A 24,909-nucleotide genomic window follows, 5' to 3' on the forward strand; every position below is an offset into this window, starting at 1 on the left:
CAAGGGTTATGAGACTATGCATATGAGGAAACTGAAAAGCAGAGGAACGAATGACCTGAAAAATCCAGCAAATTCTGTGAGCCAGGGGTTGAGAAGACCACAGCCCCTTAAACATTCCTTCCTCGGCTTTACCCCGAGGCCTGGCAATGGAACAGCCTGGTTAGTTGTTCTTTTTATCCTGTTCTCTATTGCTCGCCAACGCTTTGGGTCTTCTCACAGGTGGTCCCTTGGACAGAGAACGCTTTGGCTTTCTTGCATTTAATAGCATTGCTCGCCTGTCCTGGCTGGTGAGTCTGTTTGGGGAGCTTGCCTTCATTTCAGCCAGCATGGAAGAACAACAAGAGAATCAATATCAGAAAATGACTGTAAACTTGGAGACCATGGACAAGAGGTGAGTTAGTTGGGGGTGGAGTAAGGGGGAGGGGGAGGTGTGTGACTGTGGGAACTTGAACTCATACGGCCCTTTAGTAGCCCATATTTCATTGGTTGTCCAGGACAATACTGTCTGTGAGTTGGGAGATGGGGAGTAGTGGAAGGTGGAACATTAGAGTGGAAAGAGAAGACTAGGTTTGGAATGAAAAGTTGTTAAGTCATATCTCTTTTCTCCTACCCAGCAAACTATCCCTCTGAGCAAAGAATTAACAGAAAGAGGTGGGTTAAAAATGCAGTTTAGTAAACTTTCTACTGAATCTGACAGTATACGAAATGCCCCCCACCTCCTCAAAGAAGGGAGTTCCATTTTCTCCTTTTTTTTGGATGCAGGCTTGGGGATCATCGTTGAACTACAGTCGGTTTTGCCTTGTTTGTTCTTTCTATTTACATAGTCATTGTGTATATACCGTTGTTCCATTTAACAGATGAGGACACTGAGGTGCAAAGATGTTTGATGGCCTGACTGAAGTCACACAAGTAATTAGTATAAGGGCTAGAAATAAAACTTGGGCCTCCCTACAATCTAGTTGAATACTTTTTGGGAGGAAGGGGCTATGCCTCACTCTACTCAGAATAGTCTGATTTTTAATTCCTTGAAGGACCAATGTTCCTTGAAGTTAAGAGGGCATTTTCTTTTAAAAATGTTTGAATCTGTTGACTAAAGTGAGAACTCTGCATGTGAGTACTTTAATGAAGCTGTGGGAGAAGCCCCAAGTATGAAGTTCTGTTTAAGCTTGCTTGTTCTACCCCATTAAAGTTTCGAAAGGTGAAAGTGACCTTACAGATAATATAGTCCTGCTCTTAATTTTTCACATGAAACAGAGGATTGGTGAGGCACTTATCCAAGGTCACACAGAATTCAGGTGTTCTGACTCCAAATCTCGTGTTCTTACACACCACACAACACACACACACACACACATACACACACACACATTTTTCTGTTGGCATATTACAGTTGGCATATGGCCAAGTTCATTAAACAGCATGGTTGCTAATTGGGTAAAACCTCTAAGTAACTTTTTTTATTCTGTTTTATAGTAACTACTTGGCTATTAGCATCCAAATCAATTTGACAGACTTTAAACACTAACCTTGAGCAAAGAAAGCTCTGTCAAGAATATAAAGAGGCCAGGCCCTAGCCCAACATTCCTGAATTGATCTGAACCTTTTTGGAATTGATTTGTGTAGTTTTCTTCTGTAGCCTGCCTTGGGCTGATGATTTACCTGGTCTTACTGCTCTCTTGTGTAATGAGTTGCCATTAGCTACCTTCATTTTGTCCCCCAGCTGCATTTTTAAGCACTTCAGGGGATGATGCCATCAATTCTCCATCTTTCTGAATTAGCTGATCAAGGCCATTTTTGTCTTGACAATTCTGTGTGTGATTCTATAGATAGTAATCATGTTGCTTACTGTGTTCTAGGCTCACAGTATGTAAAGGGAAAAAAATACAAACGGGATAAATACAGGATAAAGAAAGTGCCTAACAAATGTTGTTGTTGTTGTTTATCCTTTTTCAGTTATGTCTGATTCTTTGTGACTCCTACTTAGGGTTTTCTTGGCAAAGGTACTGGAGTGGTTTACCATTTACTTCTCCAGTTTGTTTGACAAATGAGGAAACTGAGGCAGAGTTAAGTGACTTGCCGAAGGTCACACGGCTAGCAAGTGTCTGAGACCAGAGTTGAACTCAGGCCTTCCTGACTCTAGGTGTGGGACTGTAGCCACTGCACCACCTTACTTCCTAGCCTGTCACATAGTAGGTGCTTTAAAATGCTTGTTGAATAACTGATAGGGGTTCTCCATTACTAAAGATCTTCGAGCAATGGCTGCATATGTTGTTGGGAGGATTCGTTTTTTATGTCTAGGTTGGACTAGAGATGATTCTTTGACTAGTCAATCTCTGAGCTCTATAGCCTACAGAATATGACCGTGCATTAAGAAAAGCTTGGCTTCAAAGACCACCCAAGTTTCTTGGTTGCTTACTGTGCCCACCCTCCAATCCCCTTCTTGCTGTTGGTGAAATCAGAAACAATTGTAACTTAAGGGAAAGAAATGGACCTATGTAATAATAGTGATGATGATGACAATAATAATAATAATAATAACTCCATGTTAATAATGCCCTTATGTTAATAAAGCACCCTTGTGAGGTAGGTAATGCAAGTATGATTATTCCCATTTTACTGATTAGGAAAATGGAGCTCAGAGAGGTTAAGTGGCTTTCCCAGAATTACATAGCTGGGTTGAACCCAGGTCTCTCAAGACTCCAGGTGTTCTATTTACAACAACAACGATGATGACAATGATGATGACGACATTAGCTAGCATTTATAAGTGCTTTGTGGTTTGCGAAGCACTTTACATGTGTTATTTCATTTGACTTTCACAACAGCTCGTGAGGTCCGTTTTATAGGTGAGGAAACTGAGACAGAGGTTGAGTGATTTGCCAGTGTCTGAAGCCAGATGTAGGAAGATGAGTCTTCCTGACTTCAGGCCCAGTGCTGTATTCACTGTACCACCTAGCTGCCCTCTAGTAAGTATCTGAGACAGGATTTAAACTCAGGTCTTCCTGATGCTAAGTCCAGCCCTCCATACTCTTCTGCTTCTTATAGGTACGTCTAGAGCAAGGGTGGGGAACTCGAAGCCATATGACTGAATCTAAACTTCACAGAACAAATCCCCTTAACAAAAGGATTTGTTCTGTAAAACTTGCACTCAGTCAAAAGACTACACCCAAGGACCTAGAAGGCCACATGTGTGGCCTCGAGGCTGAAGGTTCCCCACCCCTGGTCTAGAGAAATGATTGATTAGCTTGTCTTTAGGTGGTCATTGAAGCCCCTCTTTCACATTTGCCAGTTGTATTTCCCCTTCACTTTTCTTTTTCCCATCTGAGTCAGAGTATCAGGAAATATTTTTTTTAATTTTTAGGCAATTGAGGTTAAATGACTTGCCCAGGATCACACAACTAGTAAGTGTCAAGTCAGGAGATTTTTAAAGCCATTGAAAGAGGTAGGTCACTATTCTGTTAGCTTTTCCTCCAGACCTAGGGAATGCCTCAAATTTATTTTTAACAAGTATCAGAAAAAATCCCTAGACTTTGATAAAAAATAAAGTTATGTGAAACCCACCTAGTTACAAAGATCTGGATACATTTATGTGAATGTCACTCAAACTTATAAGCAACAGAATTAAATTTGCAGAGTAGATATGTGCAAATATAAGAAAGTAATCTAGACAGTTCTAATCATCAGGTCCTCTCCTCATTTTGAATCTGAGAGAGAAAAGAAAAAATAAGAGAATGAACAGCCAAGATAGAAATTTACTAATGAGAGAATGCTTTTAGGACCGATTGAAAACTTGTCCGACTCCTGTATTCCTTGCCCTCTTGCCAGTACCAGATGTGAATATTGATGTATGGAAGAGCAACAAAGAAATAATTGAATATTGGTCCAGACAGGAGGCTTGCCTCGCTGCTGGCATTTCAGACTTGTTCTGTACTGTTGAGTTGACCTGTTTTGTGTGTCCAGGACCGCAACGTGATGGGAAGAGAGGTTGTTCTTACCATCTGTATGAAGGATTGGCCTTTCCTGCTCGAGATAGGGGAATGAGAGAGTGAATTTTATGGCTAGAACCTGAGGCTTCTCTCAGGCTCCAGCCGAATGTGATTGCAACAGCTGAAAGTATGCTTCTTCTTAGGACTAGTCACTTTGTATTAAGACTCCTCTGTGAGCTGTCTCAGGGGACAGCATTTCTTTCCTCTAGTTATCGATGAGTTTGTCATGGCAGACTAAAGTGGAGCAGTGCCTGGGGAGAGCCCTAAAATAGCCCTCAGTGAGGGGTCTGAGGAACAGCAGACATCTTTGAAACCCCCTGTGGCACCAGGTCATGTCCAAGAAGAAAGCTATAGCTGACAAACATAGAGGTTACTTCACTCCTCTGCTGAGGGGTTTCCTGCAGACTGGCCTGTTGGGAAGCAAGGAGCTGGTGGTTGAGAGGAAGGTTTGATTTCCCTGTGTGAGCTCCAGTGGCCCTGTTAGTGAAGTGAATCTTTTTTGAGTTGGGGAAACTGTGAATAAGAATGTTTGCATATGAGGGTTTTTCTGAAGGAAGGCAAACTGGCAGATGTTTACTGTGTGGGAACCCAGGTACTTTTATTGGGTTGTTTGGTACAAATGGTCCACACAAAAGAGCTGGGGGTAAGCACAAAAAAAGTTAAGGAATCATTGGCTCATGAAGCAGATTCATTACTTGGGTTATTTCTGTCTGTCGTAACTAATTGTGTCTGGTTGTGAAAACACAACAGGATTTTTTTTCTAAATAAATGTTTAATGAAAGAACATATATACATATTTGTATATATGATATATATTTATCAATTCAAAATCTATAAACATATTTATAGTACTCTATAAACAAAAAGCCATAATATTTCATGATTTTTTTAAAAGTTCAATTAAAATTTATATCACTGAGAAAGATCTATTTGCTAACAGAGAAAACAATAGTAATCAAAATTGTATAATACATACTTTTTTTTTTGGCAAGGCAGTTGGGGTTAAGTGACTTGCCCAGGGTCACACAGCTAGTGTCAAGTGTCTGAGACCGGATTTGAACTCAGGTCCTCCTGACTCCAGGCTGGGGCTCTATATACTTTTAAAAATAATTCATCTCAGTTTACAAGATGGCCTTTGATTACTTAAAAGCATTTAAAACATTGAAAAATGGCTGTTTGTTCATTTAATGAGGGTAAGCATTTGTGAAGTAGTAATACAAAATATTGACTTCATTGGAAGTTTCATTCATGTACATGCGTCTTGCCAACACAACAGAATTTTAAGTCTTACATAGCAAAGACCATGCGATGGACATGATAATTCTATTTCATTTTTTTCTCTCCTTTTGTCTGTTTGTCTATTTTTCTATGTTTGTGTACAATTTCATGTGTAAAGTGTTCCTCACTCTCTTTTTTCTTTCGTTCTCTCTCTGTGGGTACTTCTAGTATCTTGGTCTATTATTCAGTGAAGGATTAGATTTACCTACTGGGCTTTGACATCCTTTTGCTATAGTCACCGGACTTATTTATAGTCACCATATAATATGAGAAAGGGCAGACAACCTCTGTCTTATACTCATGGTACCTCACACTCCTCTTTGCCTTAGGCAACTTGGTCTTTCCTGGTCAACCCTATAGTGTTATACCCACAACCCAATAAGCAAGTTGCCTTTTCTTGGTTACCTCTTCTTCACTGACTTCTCTCTCCTTCACTCCTCTGGCTTCTCTCACATATATCACCATCATCAAATAAAATAACACATGCAAAGTGCTTTGCAGACATTAAGGGGTCATATAAATGCTAGCTATTATTATTGTTGTTATTTATATAACTAAAGTATATTTAAAATTATTTGTTTCATTAGAGATTTTTCTTCCATGTTTTGCATTTACAAAGTAGGTAAATGGAACACTTCATATTTATTTTTCTCATGGAAAAGTTAATTGTTTTTCCTCACTTATATAATTTTTATATTTTTCCCCAGCAAGTCAGTGAACTTTGGTAGACTAAAACCTTCCTCACTTCTGCCCTAGAGGCCTTGTAAGCAGCAACATAAATATTAGTTTATATTTAACTGCTTGCTCCCTGTCTTCAGCAGTAGGATATAAGCCCCCAGAGGGAAGGACTATTTTTTATTGTTGTCCTTGTATCCCCAGCTTATAGTACAGTGTCTTATACATAGAGATAGAGAATAGAGACTAGAGCTGTGATTTCATTGTCCCAGGGAACTCCTAACTAAAGGGACTCCCTTTTCATGTGGATCAGCACCTTCTATGCACCTCAGAGCGCAGGAGTTGTCTAGAATGCCAGGAGGTTAGGTGACTTGCCCAGGGTCATACAGCCATTTTGTGTCAGAGGCAAGACTTGAACCCAAGTCTCCATGGCTCCAAAGTCTCTATCCACTATGCCTTGGCTATCTGGCACATAGTAACTAATTAATAAATATTTTTTTGGGTTGGGTTGTCAAGTGGTATCAAAGAAAGACATTCCCCTGAGTCAGAGTTTTGAGTGTTTGTTCTCCTAAGTGGATTCTATCCTAGCTGTTTTAGTGTCTTGTAGCTCAAATGGGGCAGCTGTTGGCGTGGTGGATAAAGCACCAGGCCTGGAGTCAAGAGTTCGAATCTGGCCATATGTACTTACTATGTGACCCTGGGCAAATCACTTAACCCTGTTTGCCTCAATTTTCTCATCTGTAAAACGAGCTAGAGAAGGATATGGCAAACCATTCCATTATCTTTGCCAAGAAAACTCTAGATGTGGTCATGAAGTTAGACACAACTGAAAAATGACTAAATAAAACTGAAGCGATGAGCGTGAAGGAAAAGTCTGAGGAAGGAGAAAGAGTTCCTTATTCAGTGAAAAATGTGAGGTTTGGTCATTGCAGGAACACATGGACATGTGTGTTCTTCAGTCTTCATCATGACACCAGTCTTTTGCTAGGACTGTGCAGAGTGAGCATTTGATAAAGAACGAATGAAAGAATGAGCTCTTTTCCCTAAGCATTAAACTTCCTAATAATGTACCATTTGACAGGGGTGTCTGTCAGGAATGGTAATCGTGTCCTTGTGGGGGTTGACAGGTGGCAATAGGACCAAATCAACCTGAAGTTTTAGAGAAATGCAGTCAAGCAGGAAGGAAATGAGCCTGTTGAATTCCAACAGACTGTGGTGCTTCTTACAGAAGATCTAATTCCATGATTTCTTTCTCTTTGAGCAGGCCACTGACTTGGATTGAAGAAAGAGGCCCTGGCCTGAAACGTGAGCGGCGTATTAATTTCCTTTTTGAATCTGGCCGCCTGGAAAGTATCCCTCCTCCAACTCAAGTACAGCAGAACATTTTCCTGAGAGACCAAAATATATTTGTCAAGAAACTTTTGGGTCAGATGTCCACAGAGGACCTGGCCAAGGAGAAGAAACACAGTCTGCACTGCCTAGGAATCGCTGATGAAATCCAAAAGTACTGCCAACACCCCCAATAAGAGGGGCCCTTGGGAGGAGCAGAGGGTATAATGTAACCCTCCAAAAGCGGATTTCAGAGCTCTTGGCAGTCTTAGAAAACAATACTGGGGTGGTGGTGGTGGGTGTTAGTTTTTCCCATTAAAAAGGTTTGCTTAGGGATGTCATGGTTTTGCTTTTTGTCATCAGCCCTGGGCTCAGTGGGTAGGTAGAATTAAATGTCATACCAGAATGTGCTCTGGCCTGATCACACCACATCGCCAGTTTGGGGTCTTGTTCTGGACCCAACATTTTAGAAAGGACATTGAAAAGCTGGAGTGCATCCAGAGGTTCCCAACCAAGATCATGAGGGGTATTCAAAACCATGCCATACAAGATGGAGTTGAAGAAACGGATAATGTTTATCTTAGAGATGAGAAGACTTCGGGTGGGAATGGGAGCTGAAGGTGGTGACTGCCTTCAAGCATCTGCAAGGCTGTGGATATGTAAGAGGTAGAATTGAATGTATTTCATTGTGGAAGAAGGATGAGGCTTGGAACTTTTTGGCTCTAGAGGGCAGAACTGAGAGCAGTATATGAAAGTAAGAGGGAGAAATGGAGGGGGAGGAGTGGAATGAAGGAGAGAGAGAGGAGAGGGGAAAGAGAGGAGGAGGAGGGAGCGAGGGGGAGAAAAGAAAAAAAGAGGAGGGAGGGGGAGGGAGGGAGAGAGGCAGAGAGAGAGAGAGATATGGAGGAGGGAGAGAAAGAAAGGGAATTATTATTATTATTAGGGAAATTCTTACTAATGAATATTAGGGCCATTCAGAAGTAGAGTGGACTGCCTCCAGAGGTAATTATTAATAATAATAACCCACATTTATAAATTACTTTAAAGTTTGCCAAGTACTTTTCATAACTAATATAGTGAGTTCCCTATCATGGAAAGGTGGATGATCTCTTCTGGCAGGTTGGTTTTTGAGAGTGTTCCCTCTCAGAGATGGATTGGAATCAATCATCCCTGAGGCCCTTTCCAGATTTGGGATTCAGTGATCATGTTTTATTCTTCAATGCTTGGTTACTTCCACAAACTCATCAGTGTGAGGCCTTGCTCCAGTGGTGAGGAATGCAGTCTGTTCCTTTCATGAATTCTCATCTCACATGACTCTGGTCCATATTCTCCCATAAATCCTCTGCTAGTTATTAATGCAATGTTCTGGGGCCTTCCCTTTGATGATGTGGATCCTGGAACAGCGTGTTAGTCTATTTGTTATACCTCTTTCTTCATGACTCACCTTATTTTCCAGTCATGCATCTAGGTTCTTAATCTGTTTTTTTTTTAACATTCTTATAATAATATTTCAGTATAATTTGTTTCCTTCATAATCCTGTGTATATTGTTTTATGTATTTAAAACCTTATTCTGAAATGTCTATAAATGTCCCCCAGATTGTCCGAGGGGCCACAAAACAAACAAACAAACAAACAAAAAAGGTTAAGGAAGCCTGGCTTGGCTGATACATAACACTATTGGCATAGAGTTTCCCATTGGCAAAGAATAGACCGTACCCCACTCCACGCCCATACTCACCATATGTCTCTCCATTGTCCTTTGGGTCAGGAACAATTTAAATTCGTTGGAGAATGTGATAGTTCGTGATTCACATAACTGGCACAAAATTGGTATTACGAAAAGATGGGTTTTCATTTTAGGCTGAATTTTGGGGCAATTGAAAGCCATTGTATATTCTCCCAAGTACAACCCAACCTGTTCCATTCTTCCTGTTTAAATCTAGGCCCATTTTGTTTTCCATCTATGGTGACTCTAAATCTTTGCAAATGGACAGAGACCTGAATTTCTGTACACACAAACCTTTTTAATTTCTTACTGAGAGCTCAGGGTTTTGTTCTTCCACCAGGTAGCACAGGGGAGAAACTAGGCAGTGTACTAGTGACTATAGATTCCTCTCATAGACCTGACAGCTAAATCCTCATCTTTAATAGAAAGATAATAGCTTGCAAATGGAATAAAGGACTTCCAACTCCTAGTAGGGTATGAATGACTCAAACCGAATTGACCTTGTAGATTGGACCATGAAACCAACACATGTGCCACTACTTAGTGGCCAGGCCAGTAAATTACAAAACACAGTTTCTAGAGGTGAATTAACTTCTTGTAGATTGAATGTCCAAATGTAAAGTCGTAAGTTCATGGCATACATGGAGTGGAAAGAGGCCTTGTGTTCAAATCCCAGCTCTTATACTTGGGCAAATGGCTGACTTAACCTCTCTGGGTCTCAATTGTCTAAAATAAGGGTGTTGGACTAGGTGTTTTCTTTGATGGCTTTGAGGTCTAGGTCTGTGATCCACAGTTTCCTGTGTGTCAGTAAAGATGATATTGGAGGATCCAAGCCCAAGGCGACTGATGTGTCATCTCCCATCTGTCTGCACTGCTTTGGGCCTTCTCTGACATCCCCACTAAGCCTCCATATGGGATGGATACCTTCTTCCTGCCCCACACCATCTTTTTCCTTTTGTGTGTTGTCTTCCTTCCTTGAGTGCAGGGACTGTTTTTCTTTTTTTGTATTTATATCTCTAGCACTTAGCCTAGTGCCTAACACATAGCAGATACTTAATAAATGTTTGTTTACTGATTATTGACCGATGTAACAAAATAACTGATCTACCTCTCTCTGGCAATGCAGTAGAAGAATTTTCTTCCTTCTGCTAATGAGTATTTTATAGGAGCATCAATTAAACAACAAAGAGTTATTAAGTACCTGCTTGGTTCCAAGCCCTCTGCAAGGCTTTGGGGATACAAATGTGGGACAGTTCCTGCCTCAAGGAGCATCTATTCTAAATAGGAGATCCAACCTACGTAAGAGAGTGATGGCGGGGAAAGGAGCTTTGGTTTAGGCAGTCACGGGCATTCTGAGTAAAGCCATAGGGCAGGCGGATGGTGTTCACATACTTTCCAACAGTAGCAGCAGTACTGGTTTGGTTATTGTTTCCAAAGCAAGGACAGGAAATTGAAAATAAATCTAACTCACATCGGCAAGAGGGTAGATGTGGCAAGATGCCTGTGCCGTAGACCTTGGCTTTTTGGTGGGTGGGTAGGTGAGATATGGAGCATGGTCTGAGGCCGGCTAGATCTCAGCCTGGAGGAGTCCTCAGGGGTCATCAAGGCCAGCTCCTTTTTGCACATGAGCAAACTGAAGCCATGGAGATGAAGTGATTTGCCCAAAGTCACCCGGGTGGTAAGATCATTCAGGTGGCATAAGGCAAATTGTAGAAGCCTGTCTCTCTATTAACAGATGAAGTCAAATACCAGTCTATCCATCCACCTCCTCCCTTGGTTCAGCTAATTGTCTTCTCTTTCATTCCTTAGCTTGTTTGGAATAGTTTCATGAGATGAGCTTTCCTCTGGATATTGGTTTTGGGGGCCCCACTGAATAGTAGTGAAAGCTAGTCAAACTCATTTCCTTGGTACCCAGTTCAATTTTTCAGGTTTGGACAGTTTGCTTCTGCTCCTGTCATCCTTCCCTTGTCCCTTCTCCCCTCCTGTCACTTTAATTTTTACCTTCCCCCACTCATCTTGTGTCAATCTCCAAGACTCTTATTGTTTTCAACTATCTCTTTCCTTTTCTGCCTCTGTTTCTATGACACCTAGCACCATAGTAGCCAGGCCCAGATGGAGGCACCAGCCTAAAACCTGAGAAGCTGGAGACAGGGAAGGGAACCTCTAGGGTTTGGTAGGGACAAGGACTCTGGCACTTAAAGCCCACTGGCTTGGTAACAGCGTAGAGGGTGGTTTGACATCAAACTAATCACATCCAGGATTGTGTCTGTTTTTGGAGAAAATAGCCTTCCTGTGGATCTTACATATGATAGGGAATGAAATAAGAGAAACTACAGAAGGGGACAGGAGTGAGGAGAGAAGGCTTAGAGAAAAGAAACGGAAAAAAGATGGGGGAAGAAAAACAAAACAACAAAGATAAAAGCGTCCTTGGCAGTTACCTGGTCCAGCCCATACCTGAGCAGGAAAACCTGTTGTTGTTGTTATTTGTCCTTCATTCTCCAAGAGGACCATAACATCATGGAGGTGATGCCATGACATGCATGTGAGGGAGGGCTATGCAAGGTCACGTGACTCACTTTCTCCTCCAGAGCCATCTAGGTCCAGCGGCCAGATACACATCGGGACAACTGGAGGTGGCCTCCTAGTGGAGGACAGAAGGGCCTGGCGTGCTGTAGTCCATGGAGTGGCTGGACATGGTGGCACACACATCCATAATCTCTACTACTGGGGAGGCTGAGGCTGATGGGTCATTGGGAGTTCTGAGCTGCAGTAGGGCTAAAGCTAATGAGGCCTCTCTATGAAGTTCAGCCACAATATAGTGAGCCCCCATGAAGCCATCTAAGGAGGCATGCATCCACCCAGGTCAGAAATTGAGCGGGTCAGAGGTCCCATGCCAGTCAGCAAGTGGGAGCTGTCCCAAGTGGCTGCTGCACTTCTAGCCTAGGAGAGATAGAAAGACAGCCTCCAAAATAATGAGGTTGAAGATGATACCCTCTACAACATCATTAACTTCTTTTGTTGGTGGTGGTCAGTTGTTTTAGTAGCGTCTGACTCTTCATGTCCTCATTTGAGGTTTTCCTGGCAGAGATACTGGAATGATCTGCCATTTACTTCTTCAGCTCATTTTACAGATGAGGAAAGCGGGGCAAACAGCATTAAGTAACTTGCCCAGGGTCATGCAGCCAGTAAGAGCTAAGGCCAGATTTGAACTCAGGTCTTCCTGACTCCAGACCCAGCACTGTATCCACTGTACCACCTCACTGACGTCTAACCTTCCCCTTAAAGACCTTCAGTGATGAGAATCTAACTCACTCTTAAAGTAGCCCATTTCACTTTTGGACAGCTCTGTTAAGGAAGGTTTTTTCTTTCTTTCTTTTTTCTTTTTTTTTTTTTCCCTGCAGCTGAAATATGTATCTTAGCAACTTCCTCCTAATTTTTCTCTCTAGACCACAACAGAAACAAGTCAGCACCTCAGGGCTGAACCTCCACTGGATAGGATCCTCTCCTGGGCATTTTTCCGTAGGAATTTGAATCTGTTATACATTTCAGCACCTTGAGTTGTTTTGTTCAATTATTTCAGTCGTGTCTGACTCCTCATGACCCCATTTGGGGTTTTCTTGGCAAAGATACTAGAGGGATTTGTCATTTCCTTCAGCTCATTTGACAGATAAGGAACTGAGGCAAACAGGGTTAAATGACTTGCCCAGAGTCACACAGCTAATAAATGTCTGAGGCTGAATTTCAACTAAGGTCTTCCTGACGTCAGACCTGATGCTTTATCCACTGCCTTTGAGTTAGTCATTTGCTTTATTTTTCCTTTCCCTTGAGGCTAATTTCCAGTAAGAATGATGACTAATTATGGTGCAAATCTGTGACTCCTCTGGCTCTTTTCCTATGCACAGCTTCATTGCTGTTACTATAATAGACGTACAGTCTCTTAAAACTAGAATCAACCTTCAAGATCATCCAGTGTCCTCATTTTATACGAGGAAGAAACTAAGAGCCCAGCTAGATGAAGGGAGTTGCCCATAGTCACACAGGTGGTTTGTGACTGAGCCCAGATCAGAAGTCACTAATTATTTCCCTAGGCCTCAGTTTCCCTGTCTGTATAATGAAATCTATGAGAAAACAAACACTGTTGGTAGGACTGTGACCTGGTCTAACTAACCCCAAAAACAGTGAGGTCAGGTTTCTGGGAAAAGTGCTGCTCTCAGAGCTGCAGAATCTGAGGCCATGTGCCGGGACCTGAGCTGGAATCCCAGCTTTGCCACTTTCCACACATAACCTTGGATGAGTCACTTCCCTTGTTTGGCCTTAGTCTCCTTATATGTCAAGGGACTGGATTAGACTTTTTGGTCCAATCAGGTCCTTTCCAGATCCAGGTCTACGATCGCATTATGTCATGAAAGTAAGTGACAGAAGGCAAGATCCTAACGAGAAATGTTGAGCAGGCAAATTTCAGAAAAACATAGAAAGACATATGTGAACTGATACAAAGTGAAACGAGCAGAATCAGGAGAACATTGTACACAGTAACAGCAACATTGCGCGATGATCACCTATGATTGACTTAGCTCTTCTCAGCAATTCAAGGATCCAAGACAATTCCAAAGGATTCATGATGGAAAGGAAATGCTAGCCACATTCAAAGAAAGAACTAAAGAACCCTGAATGCAGATTGAAGCATGCTCTTTTTACTTTCTCCTTTTTCGTATTTTTTTTCCCCTTTTGGTCTGTTTCTTCTTTTACAACATGACTGATATGGAAATATGTTTAACATGTTTGCTCATATATAACGTATATCAAATTGCTTACCCTTTTAGGAAGAGTGGAGGGGAGGGAGGGAGAAAAATGTGGAATTCAAAATTTTGTAAAAATGGGAGGCAGCTAGGTGGAACAGTGGATAGAGCCACTGGCCCTGGAGTTAGGAAGACCTGAGTTCAAATCCAGCCTCAGACACTTGACACTTACTAGCTGTGTGACCTTGAGCAAGTCATTTAACCCCAATTGCCTCACAAAAAACAAAAGCAAAAAAAAAAAAACCTTGTACAAATGAATGTTAAAAATTTTCTTTACATATAATTAGAAAAATAAAATACTATTCAAAAAGAAAAAGAAACTTCCTAAGTATATGTAGCAATCTTATAGCAGAGACAACATGTAAACAACCATGAACAAACAAGATAAAACACACCGGCTAAGCTAGAGATGATCTCAGAGGGAAGACCCCGAGGTTAAGGAGGGTGGGGAAAGGCTTTGCAGAGGGGGGGGGCTTTAGCTGAGGCTAGAAGAGCTAGGGGAGCCAAGAGGTGGAGAGATAAGAAGAGACAGTTTCAGGTAAGGGGGATGGCCAGTAAACATTCCTGGAGTCCGGAGGTTGAGTGTCTTGAAGAGCAGCAAGGAGGCCAATGTCGCTGGGTCACCCAGTACATGAGCAGGGAGTAAGATGTAAGAAGACTGGAGAGAAAGGAAGGCGCCAGGTGACGAAGGTCTTTAAAAGCTAAACAGGGGATTTCATATTTATTCCTAGAGGTAATAGGGAGCCACTAGGGTTTATTAAATAGGGAGGTGACATGGTCAGACCTGGGTTTTAAGAAGATCAGTTTGACAGCCAAGAAGAGGATGAACTGGAGTGGAGATACCTGAGGCAGGGAGGCCAACCAGTAGTCCAAGTGTGAGGCGATGACAGTTTGCAGCAAGTTTGGGCATTCAGAGGAAAGAAGGTGCTACATGCAAGAAATGTTCTGAAGGCATAAGCAGTTAGACTCAGCAACTTGGATATGGGAGATGAGAGGGAATGAGTCAAGGATGATGTATAGATTGCAAGTCTGAGTGACTGGGAGGATAGTGGTACCCTAGACAGTCATTGGGAAGTCAGAAAGAGGAGAGGGCTTGGGAGAAGCACGTTTTAGCACATTGAATTGAAGATGTCTATGAGACATCTAGTTTGAGATGTCCAACAGGCAATCAGAAACGTGAGACTAAAGGTCAGGAGAGCAATCAGGGCTGGACAAATAGATCTAATGATGGAATGAACAGTAAGACCAGTTAGGTTGGAATAGGCTGGATCTTAGAGCTAGAAAGAACCTTAGAGGCCATCGAATGCCAGCTCTGGCAAGTCTTTTGCCCTCTTTGGGTCCCAGAAAATGAGGGGGTTGGACTCAATGAACTTTAAGATATCTTCCAGCTCTAAAGGTTTGTGAGGTATCATTAGCATCATCATTCTGAGTTCCACTACCTTACCTTTCCCATAACATTATGCTCATTTGCAAAGATAATTGCTCTCCCTACAAGCCCGGGGTCAGCTGCTACAATAATCTTTCTTCCCTGGGCCTTGCTCCTCTCATCTTCATTTCCAGGTATTTTCTTTAAGTTACTCTCTCCTAGTCTCCTTCCTTTGTGTCTTTCTTTCCTTTTAAGATATGATAAACAAACCCTGCTACAGACAGAAACAAAAAAAGGCTAAAAGAGGAGAGGAAGATGAAAGGGCTAAGCCACCTTTATTTGAAGTATGAGAACAAGGTAAAAGAATGTCCCCACTCCCACTTGCACTAAAGATATTTGGAAAGAGCCCGGTAGGTGGTTGAGATAGCAAAAGGGAATTGTCTTGGGAGAAGAGGTATTCAGACAAAACAGCTTCCTGTGAAGTGATTATTTTCTGCTCAGGTTCTGGTTATTCCTTTTGCTCGCCCACTCTCATTTTCACTGTACAGCAATGATTTTTAGTATGGTATCTGATCAAGTCTTCCTTCACTAAAGTCATACACCCATAATATAGAGGCAACTCTAGGCTCCGGAGGGCAGAATTAGAAAAGCACAATTGTTCTTATTCACAGATTGGGTTGTGTCATGCCTCTGGGCTCAAACGTCTTCATTGACTCTGTATCGCCTACTGAGTAAAGGTCAGACTCCATTATTGGCATTTGAAGACTGACACAGTCTAGCCCCAGCTTACATTTCCAGTTGCATATCACTCCCCTCCACATTCTACAATGAAGCCAAACTGAACTAGAAGAATATGCTAGGGTAGTAGAAAGAGCACTAAATTCTGGTTTGTCATTTCTACCAGGGTGACCTTGGGCAAGTCATTTAGTCTCTAATGGCTTGAGTTTCCAGCCTCAGTTTCCTCATCTGTAAAATGAGAGTTGTACTAGATAACCATTGTAGTTCTAGAAATCTAGGTGGCATGGTAAATAGAGTGTTGAACTTGGAGTCAGGAAGACCCGAATTCCAATCCTACCTCAGATATTTAGTAAATGTGGGACCATGGGCAAGTCATTTAAACTTTGTGCCTCAGTTTCCTCCTTTGTAAAATGAGGCGGTTGGATTCGATGTCCACCCATTCTAGCTTTAAACTATGTTCCTATGATCTGCTTTTGAATCCTACATATTACATATATGGTACTGGACAAATCACAGCCTCTTGGGACTGAAGTTTCTTCTTTGGTATAATGAGGCAATAGAACAAAATGAACTTTAAGGTTGCTTCTAGCTCTAAATTCCATGACCCTATGACCAGTCTCTGTGCCATGCCCCCATATATTTGGCTTTCTCTCTTCTATGACTTTACCCATATAACTGTCCTCCCTCCCATTCTTTCCCCATGAAGCCTTTCCAGATCCCCCTAGTGGGTAATGACCTCTCTGCACCTCACCACCACACAGAGTTTTCTTTGTTCTTTTCATACATTAAGTCATCAGTGTTGGGGTTTGTCTTCTGAGGGGCAAGGAGACGTCTCCAATTTGTCCAAGTCAAATTCAGACGATGCCTTTGACAGTCATTAAATAGCATGTGATACATATTTATTATGCAAGCACATACTTTTCGGTCTGTGTTGGAGAAGGATCACTTTAGCAACTTTCTGGATATTTTCCAAACCTTGTAGGATCCTCTCCCCAACACACACACAAATACACACACATGCACGGAGTCGGTTGAAGAAGCAGGCGGAATTCAACCCAATAAATTTCCTACTCATTAGCGTGTTGTTCAGTCGTATCCAACTCTTTGTGACTCCATTTGGGATTTTCTTGGCAAAGATACTGGAGTGGTTTGCTATTTCCTTCTCTAGCTCATTTTACAGATGAGGAAACTGAGACAAATAGGGTTAAGTGACTTGCTCAGGGTCATACAGCTGGTCAGTGTCTGAAGCCAGATTTGAACTCAGGAAGATGTCTTCCTGATTCCAGGCCCAGCACACTATCCATTGTACCACCTAACTGCTACTCATTAGTAACTCAAGTTAAAATGATGCTGCTCCAATCCACGGGAATCTCTGCCTCTTTGAGACTTGTCCTAGCTAAGATGTATTTACTGGATGATGATGATGATATTATAATAATAATAATGATTAATAATAATAATACTTATATAACACCTACTATGAGCTAAATGCTTACAAATACTATTTCATTTGATCTCACAACTGCTTGAGGTAGGTACTGTTATTATCCCCATTTTATGGTTGAGAAAACTGGGGCAAACAGAGGTTAAGTGACTTGCTCAAGGTCACATAGTAAGTATCTGAAGCTGGATTTGAACTTGGGTCTTCCTGACTCTAGGCCCAGTGTTCTATCCATAGCATCACCTAGCTGCCTCTTACCTACCAACATAGAAGACTAGAGCTGAGGGATAGCTAGGTGGTACAGTAGATAGAGCACTGGCCTTGGAGTCAGAAGGGCCTGAGTTCAAATGTGACCTCAGGCACTTACTAGCTGCATGAACCTATGCAAATCACTTAACCCTCATTGCCTCAAAAACAACAACAAAGCATTAAAAAAAACTATAGCTGACTAGTTCTAGATGTAAAGATTTCGAGCAACTTTTCAGAACCTCTTCTAGCAGCATACATAGCAGTGCATTGTTGTTAGAAGACCAGAGTCCAACCTCTGGCTCTGCTTCTTAATACCTATGTGACCTTGAGTAAGTCATCTATCTCAGCCACAATTTTGGAAAATGTAAAATGAAGCAGTTGGTGGAAGTGACTTCTGAGATCCTTCTAGCTATACAGCTAGGGTCTTACGACCCTATGACCATATGAATTCTAGTCCAACCACCAAGGAAATATAGTTATCCCTATTGGCACCAATTTTATCTTAGCATTTGCCAGAGATTTGGGGGCATATTTTCTTCTTAATAACATCCCTTTGATTACTCTCCCATAGAGCCAGCCCCTTGCTCATCAAGGCATGAAGACTGAGCATCTGTCTCCATGTTTACCATGAAGGAGCAGACACATTTGACGCCAGAGAACATAGCCTACATCTGTAAGATGACAAATGAAATCCCTGAATAGAAGAGAGATTTTCAGTGTCCAGTATTGGGAGAAATGAAGGGACATTTGTCTAAGCTATTAATGTTGAAGATCAAGGAACAAGGCTGCCAAATATTCAGCTCCAGGGACCTACAGGCTGTGAAATTGTAATCCTGTCTGAATTTCCAGAGGCTAACTGCTAGGGTAAGATTGCTTGGTCATGACCTCTTACCTACTTGCTGCCTTGGTTACAAGTGCAATATCAGTTCTTTTAAAAGGATGGGTCAGAGCAGGGCCATGGCTGCTGATTTCTCTCTCAGTTTATTTTTGGCCTTAGGAATCATATTAATTAGTGTTTGAAGGCTGTAAGACTCATGAGCAAAAGCCAGTTAGTGGTAGGCTGGGAGCAGTGAGGTGTTGGGTAGGGCAGATTTCTAAAACTCCACCTAGTTAACTCCAATCACCCATTTTTGGGCCCTCCAAATCCTAGCTGTGATATACCATGTATTCTTGCAGATATAGGTAAAAAGGCTCTCTATACCTTTTTTTTCCTTCTTTTTGATCCTGCCTAAGATTTCAGTGGTATATGGAATGTGGAAACATGGGGACAGCCAGGTTGGCTTGGTGCCAGACCTGGTGTCAGGAAGAACTCAGTTCAAATCTGGCCTCAGATACCTCATAGCAGTGCAACTCTGGGCAACTTACTTAATCCTGTTTGCCTCAGTTTCCTCATCTGGAAAATGAGCCGGAGAAGGACATGGCAAACCACTCCAGTGGTTTCTGCCAAGAAAATCCCAAATGGGGTCACAAAGAGTTGGACACGACTGAAAAACAGGGCAGCTAGGTGGCACAGTGGATGGTGTGCAGGGCCTGGAGTCAAGAAGACTCATCTTCCTCATTGCAAATCTGGCCTCAGACATTTACTGACTGTGTGACCCTGGGCAAGTCACTTCACCATGTTTTCCTTAATTTCTTCATCTGTAGAATGAGCTGGAGAAGGAAATGGCAAACCACTCCAGTATCTTTGCCACGAAAACCCCAAATGGGGCCATGAAAGTCAGACACAACTGAAAAATGACTGAACAACAAGAATATTTCTCTTTCATTGCCCTCCTGCCCTCCCTCTCCACCACCGAATCCTTCTTTGTAACAACAATAACCATAAAAAATTAGCAAATCCAGCTGACACAGTGACAGTACCTGACTTCATATGCCTTATTCCACGTGCATAGCCCCCTCTTCTCTCCTAAGGTGCAGAAGATCCTGCAGGACAGTGAAATACAAGCTCAAAACAATAAACTTCTTATAGGGCCTAAAAGGGGCAGCTTTCATATGATAAGTGATACAAAAAATGTTACCAAGGATAATTATTGGTCAATCTACAGGTGTTCTTTAAGCCCAGGATAGAAATACAAAAAAATGAAAGCATCCTGGTCCTGGAGGAATTTACAATATCAAGGGAGACGATTTATTCATAAATAAGTTTATGCAAAGTAGATACAAATATATGAACCTTGTTCAGTTTCATTGAAAAAAAAATTAAAAAACAAGCAACCAAATGCAAAGTGAGTAGCAGCAGCTGTGACACCCTTGCATTTTTGCCTTGACGGACAACCTTACTCGGAGGAGCCAGAAAATCAGAACAGAGGTATTAGCCTATCTAAAGAAACTTCCAGCAAGGAAGATAGAAGGATAAATTCTGTATTTTGATATCAGTTTTAAATTTAGCTTTGGAAATGAAACAACAAGGGCTCAGTAGGATTTTTTTCCTCGTTAGAGAAGGAAAAAGAAATGTTTTTCCTCTTTCCTTTCTTTAAGGGAGGAAACTATTTGAACATGGAGTAATAACTGATTTTTAACATATCTCAGATTTACATTTTAAAGGCTATGGCATTAGAGAAAACAAACTTCCTTCCAACCAGGGATCTTCCTTATAAGGTCATATTGATCCTTGAAACAACTGCCAAGTATAAAGTCAAGCTGGGAATAGATTGTTGCAGAGAGCCAGGAAGGGCAAGATTTTCCTCAGGGCCTGGAGAAAGTTCAAGTTGAGGGACTTTTTTTGTAATTTTCACAATTATGCACCAAACAGTGACAGAAGATAGTAAATACACCTACCCCAAGACAATCCCCAGTTACTCCAACCCACAAAGACTGCTGCCTCCTTCCAGCTCCCCTAGAGCTTTGTGGTGAGAATTTGGTACTTAATCAGACACTATTTCACAGAGTTCTCCGCTTCCTGCATAACTATCTTGTCTTCCTAAAAGAAATTCTTGGAGAGCAAGGACTGTGTCTTCTTTTATAAGGTCACAGAACAAAATCTGGAAGAGACTTTCAAGGTCACCAATTCCCTGACTTTACAGAAGGGGAAACTGAGTCCCCCAGGAGAAATGAATTACCCATGATCACTCAGATAGTAGATTGAAGAGGCAGGATTGGAACCTGGGTCCTCTGACCCCATCTCTAACCCTTTCTACCTCACCAAGTTGTCCCTTCCAACACTTTTAATTTTGCAGATGAGGAAATTGTAACTCCAAAGTGAAGTGACTTGCCCTAATTTGCACAAATTACAATAGGTATAACCACCATTAAAACCAAAGTCCTCTGGCTCCTACTTCATTGCTTGAGGGAGAATAGAAATTGAGCCCAGGATTTCATTAGTATAAGGAACTCCCAGAAGAGGAAATTCCCTTCACCAATGCATATAGGCAATTTCTCTGAAATGTATCATTTTAGAGAATTTTTAAGAGCACTGAGGACTAAAGCTACTTGCTTAGGGTCACGTGACCAGTATGTGTCAGAGGAATGACTTGAACTCAGGTCTTCCAGGCTCCTAAGCCAGGTCTTTATGCACCATGGCACTAAGTACCCAGTAAATACTCAAAGAATTGAAATGAGTTCAGTTGCTTACAATGGGCTAGCTCTTTACCACCTCCGTCTTGATCGAAACAAAAACAAACCTGTTCTTCAGGTCCAGAGTTTTTTCAGGAACTGGGCATTTTTAGCCTGGAGAAAAGTAGACTGGGGTGTTGAGAGCAGGGTAGAACAGGACGTGATAGCAGTGTCCAAGTGTTTAAAGGGGTGGTATGTGGGAGAAGGATTAGGTTTGTTTTATTTGGCCGCAGAGAGCAGAAACAGGAGCAAAGGGTGGAAATTGCAGAGGCCCATTTTGGCTTGGCATCAGGAAAAGCTTCTGAAGACACTGAGCTTTCCCAAAATGGACTGGGCTGCCTCAGGAGCTGGTAGCCTTCCCCTCCTTGGAAGTCTTCAAGCTAAGGCTGGATGACCATTCATTCATTATGTTGTAATGGAGATTCCTTCCATATGTGGGTCAGGCTGGATGGCAGTGGAGGCCCCGTCCAACTCTCAAATTCTGTGATTATTTGGTCCTGTCCTACTAGCTAAAGAAATCTCTGAGCTCTTTGCTTCTCTCCACGTGGTATGTTTTAATCATCCCAAACCTTCTGCCTCCTGCCTTTTGCTCTTAATTACATCTAAGGTTGCCTTAACTTCAGGATGACACAGCTAGAGATTTGGGATGAAAGACATAATGATAGGCAAGTCATTGTGTGGGATTTATAGTAATAATCATACTAATGGCAGACATCTATACAAGGCATTAATCTATTAAAACCTAAAATGGCACTTAGATTTTTGAAACATCCTGTTTAACACTTTAAGTTTTGTAAAACACTATATGTATGTTATTTTAATTGATCTTCTTAACAGCATTCTGAGAAAAGTGCTATTAACCACTTTTTCCAGGTAATAAAACTGAGCCTTGGAAGTTAAATAACTTGCTTTTTGCTGTACAAATTGGAAGGGTTCGAAGTAGCTTCTAAGCCCAGGTTTTCCTGACTCTTAAGGCTCCACAAGCTCACACTACAGAGAGAGGGGAAAGTTCAAGAAAGGGAGAGATATACTGAGGGAAATGAGTACAGACTAGAGAAAGACCTCAAAAGAGACACATAGAGACAGAGAGAGCTGCTGAGGGAAAAAGAATAGACAGGAGAGAAATACAGACTAAAGAAAGACACCAAAAAATATTAGAAAGAGGTGGGGGGAGGAGGGAGAGGGACAGAGAGAGAGAGAGAGAGAGAGAAGAGAGAGAGAGAGAGAGAGAGAGAGAGAGAGAGAGAGAGAGAGAGAGAGAGAGAGGAGGAGGAGGAGGGAGAAAGAGAAACAGAGAGGTAGAGAAACAGAGAAGAGGATAAAGACAAAATAAAAGAGAGTATAGGAATACAACCTCTCCATGATTTCACATTCTGCTTCTCCTGCTTGCCAGTGGTGGCCAGACAGGGACAGAGGAAGCCTTTGCGCTCCTCAGGGTCCTTGAGAACCAGTTCAGCCTCTTTCTCTGAAGGCTACTGCCAGCATTGTTGTCTGGTCAGCAAACGGCTGGTTGGGTTGCCAGGAGCTGCACACTGTCTTCCATGGTCTCTGGCTGAGAAACAGCAATCACTACCACACTACTGCTGCTTCCTAATCAGTGATGGTGAAGGGTCAGTTTCCTATGAGCTACTAGGCAAGGGAGGGGAAGGGGAAAGAAGAGAGAACTAGCTACTCTTCCAACTTCCCCCTACCTCCACCCTAGGCACTCAGGGTACCATTTATTCATATCAATTAATTCAATAAACATTTGTTAAGTGTATAACTATGTACAGGAAACTGGCTGGGGCAGGGGAAGGAAACACACAAATATAAATCATTTCTCACTTCTTATTTGGTAAGGTAGATCAGATATATACAGTTATTTTATAAAATAATTTATAATAATAATTAAATTTGTATAGCACTTACTTTGTACCAGGTACTGTGTTATGCACTTTATAATTATTATTTCATTTGATTCTCACAACAACACTGGGAGGGTAGTTGTTATTATTATCTCCATTTTACAGATGAGGAAACTGAGATAAATGGGTTAAGTGACTAGCTCAGGGTCATACAACTAGTAAGTATCTGAGGCCAGATTTGAACTCAGGTCCTCCTGATTCCAGGCCTTCTCTCTACCTAACTGTGCCAAGAATGTGATAAATGAATAAAAGGAATAAAAAATACAATGAGATCAGATGTGAGAGATGCCTCGCAACCCAAGACTTCCTGGAGGAAGTGGCATTTGAGGTGGGCCTTAAAGGATGAGTAGGATAACAAGAAATAAAGACAGGTGGTGGGAAGGGCATGCTATTTTAGGATCATAGGACTTCCATACAGTACAGTGGATAGAAGGTTGCCTCATGTTTAGGATAGAATGGAATCAAATCCTGCCCCTGCCATGTACCAGCTGTGTGATGTGGCCAAGTCACTTAACCTCCCAGGCCCCCCAGATAGTGCTCTGAGATTAGAAGCAGCAGACCTGCACTAGTAGAAGGAATTTCCACACTGGGAGTTCTACCAATAACATCATAGGTCCAGACCAAAAGAGAGTGTGTGTGTGTGTGTGTGTGTGTGTGTGTGTGTGTGTATGTGTCTGTAAGGGGAGCATCCTGAGCAAAGGCAGGGAGATGGGAAAACATGGTGTTATGTTCAAGGAATGGCCAGAATTCAGACTGTTTGAGCAGAATCAGGGGAGGTTAGTTACAGCCAGATCATGGAGGGTCCTGAATGCCAGAGTCAGAAACTTTGACTTTGTCCCATAAGCCATGGGGAGCCCCAGAAAGCTTTGGGGCAGTGGGGTGGTTTCATTAATTGAAAGATAGCCTCAACATCTGTGTAAAGGATGGACTGAATGATGAGACCAGAAGCTATTGCGCTAGTCCAGGTGAGAAGCAACTCAGGCTTGAATTAGCATCTTGGCAGTAGGATAGAAAGATGCCAATGGACAGCAATGGGAGAAGCTGCCAGCCTTGTACGGAGGCAGGATCAGTGCTGTGGATGTGAGGTGATTGGAGGAATCCCAGGAAGGCCAATCACCCAAACCTTGCCCCACTTGGGCACCACAATATCTAAAAGGAGAGAAACTCCAAGGGAGACTTGTTTGAAAGGGAGAATTTCAAATACTCCTGGCAGGGGCTAACACAGTTAAACTAAATTACACAAAAATATTAATAAATCATGATCTCACTCTGCGGGAGCAGGATTTATAGGAAGCAGTTTGCTGAAATTGGTTCTTAAATGAAAGACAGAGACATTAAGTTGCCATGAGTGGGAAGAGGGGTCACAGAATCCCAGAGTTAGGAGGGACCTCAGAGATCATCTAGGGGTAGGTTGACTTGTACATTGGTCATATATTGACTGAAGCATGACAAATGTGTGAAAAGACAGTGGAATCCAGGTCGGCCAAATTCTGAACACTACATATGATAGAAGGGAACCTGGGTGGTGAAGTAGATAGAGCACTGGGCCTGGAATTAGGAAGACTCATCTTGATGAGTTCAAATCTGGCCTCAGACACTTCCTAGGCAAATGACTTCACTCTGTTTGCCTTGGTTTCCTTATCTGTCAAATGAGTTGGAGAAGGAAATGGCAAACCACTCCCGTATTCTTTGCCAAGAAACTCCAAATGGGGTCACGAAGATTTGGACACAACTGAAAAACCACTGAGCAACAACAATATGCCATCCATACCCTTTTCACTGACCCTATTGCCATTCTAACATTTATAACGAGGAGGAGCTCACTGCCTCTTGAAACAAGTCATCCTCTTTGGGATAGCTCTAA

General features: G+C 42.0%; 1 protein-coding gene across 2 annotated transcripts in view; it reads left to right on the plus strand.

The window, feature by feature from the left end:
* The window catches only part of BLVRA (biliverdin reductase A), a 42,695-nt gene extending 35,091 nt beyond the window's left edge, over positions 1-7,604 (plus strand). For both annotated transcript variants that reach the window (XM_020981278.2, XM_020981279.2), the window contains exons 7-8: positions 220-391; positions 7,204-7,604. In XM_020981278.2, the coding sequence (XP_020836937.1) occupies positions 220-391; positions 7,204-7,465 (434 nt within the window). In that variant the 3' untranslated portion in view covers positions 7,466-7,604. The remainder of the gene's footprint in view (positions 1-219; positions 392-7,203) is intronic.
* The last annotated feature ends 17,305 nt before the right edge of the window (positions 7,605-24,909 follow it).

The sequence above is a fragment of the Phascolarctos cinereus genome, unplaced genomic scaffold, assembly GCF_003287225.1.
Source record: "Phascolarctos cinereus isolate Bilbo 61053 unplaced genomic scaffold, phaCin_HiC Scaffold_4;HRSCAF=312, whole genome shotgun sequence".
In the NCBI taxonomy this organism is placed as follows: Eukaryota; Metazoa; Chordata; class Mammalia; order Diprotodontia; family Phascolarctidae; genus Phascolarctos; species Phascolarctos cinereus.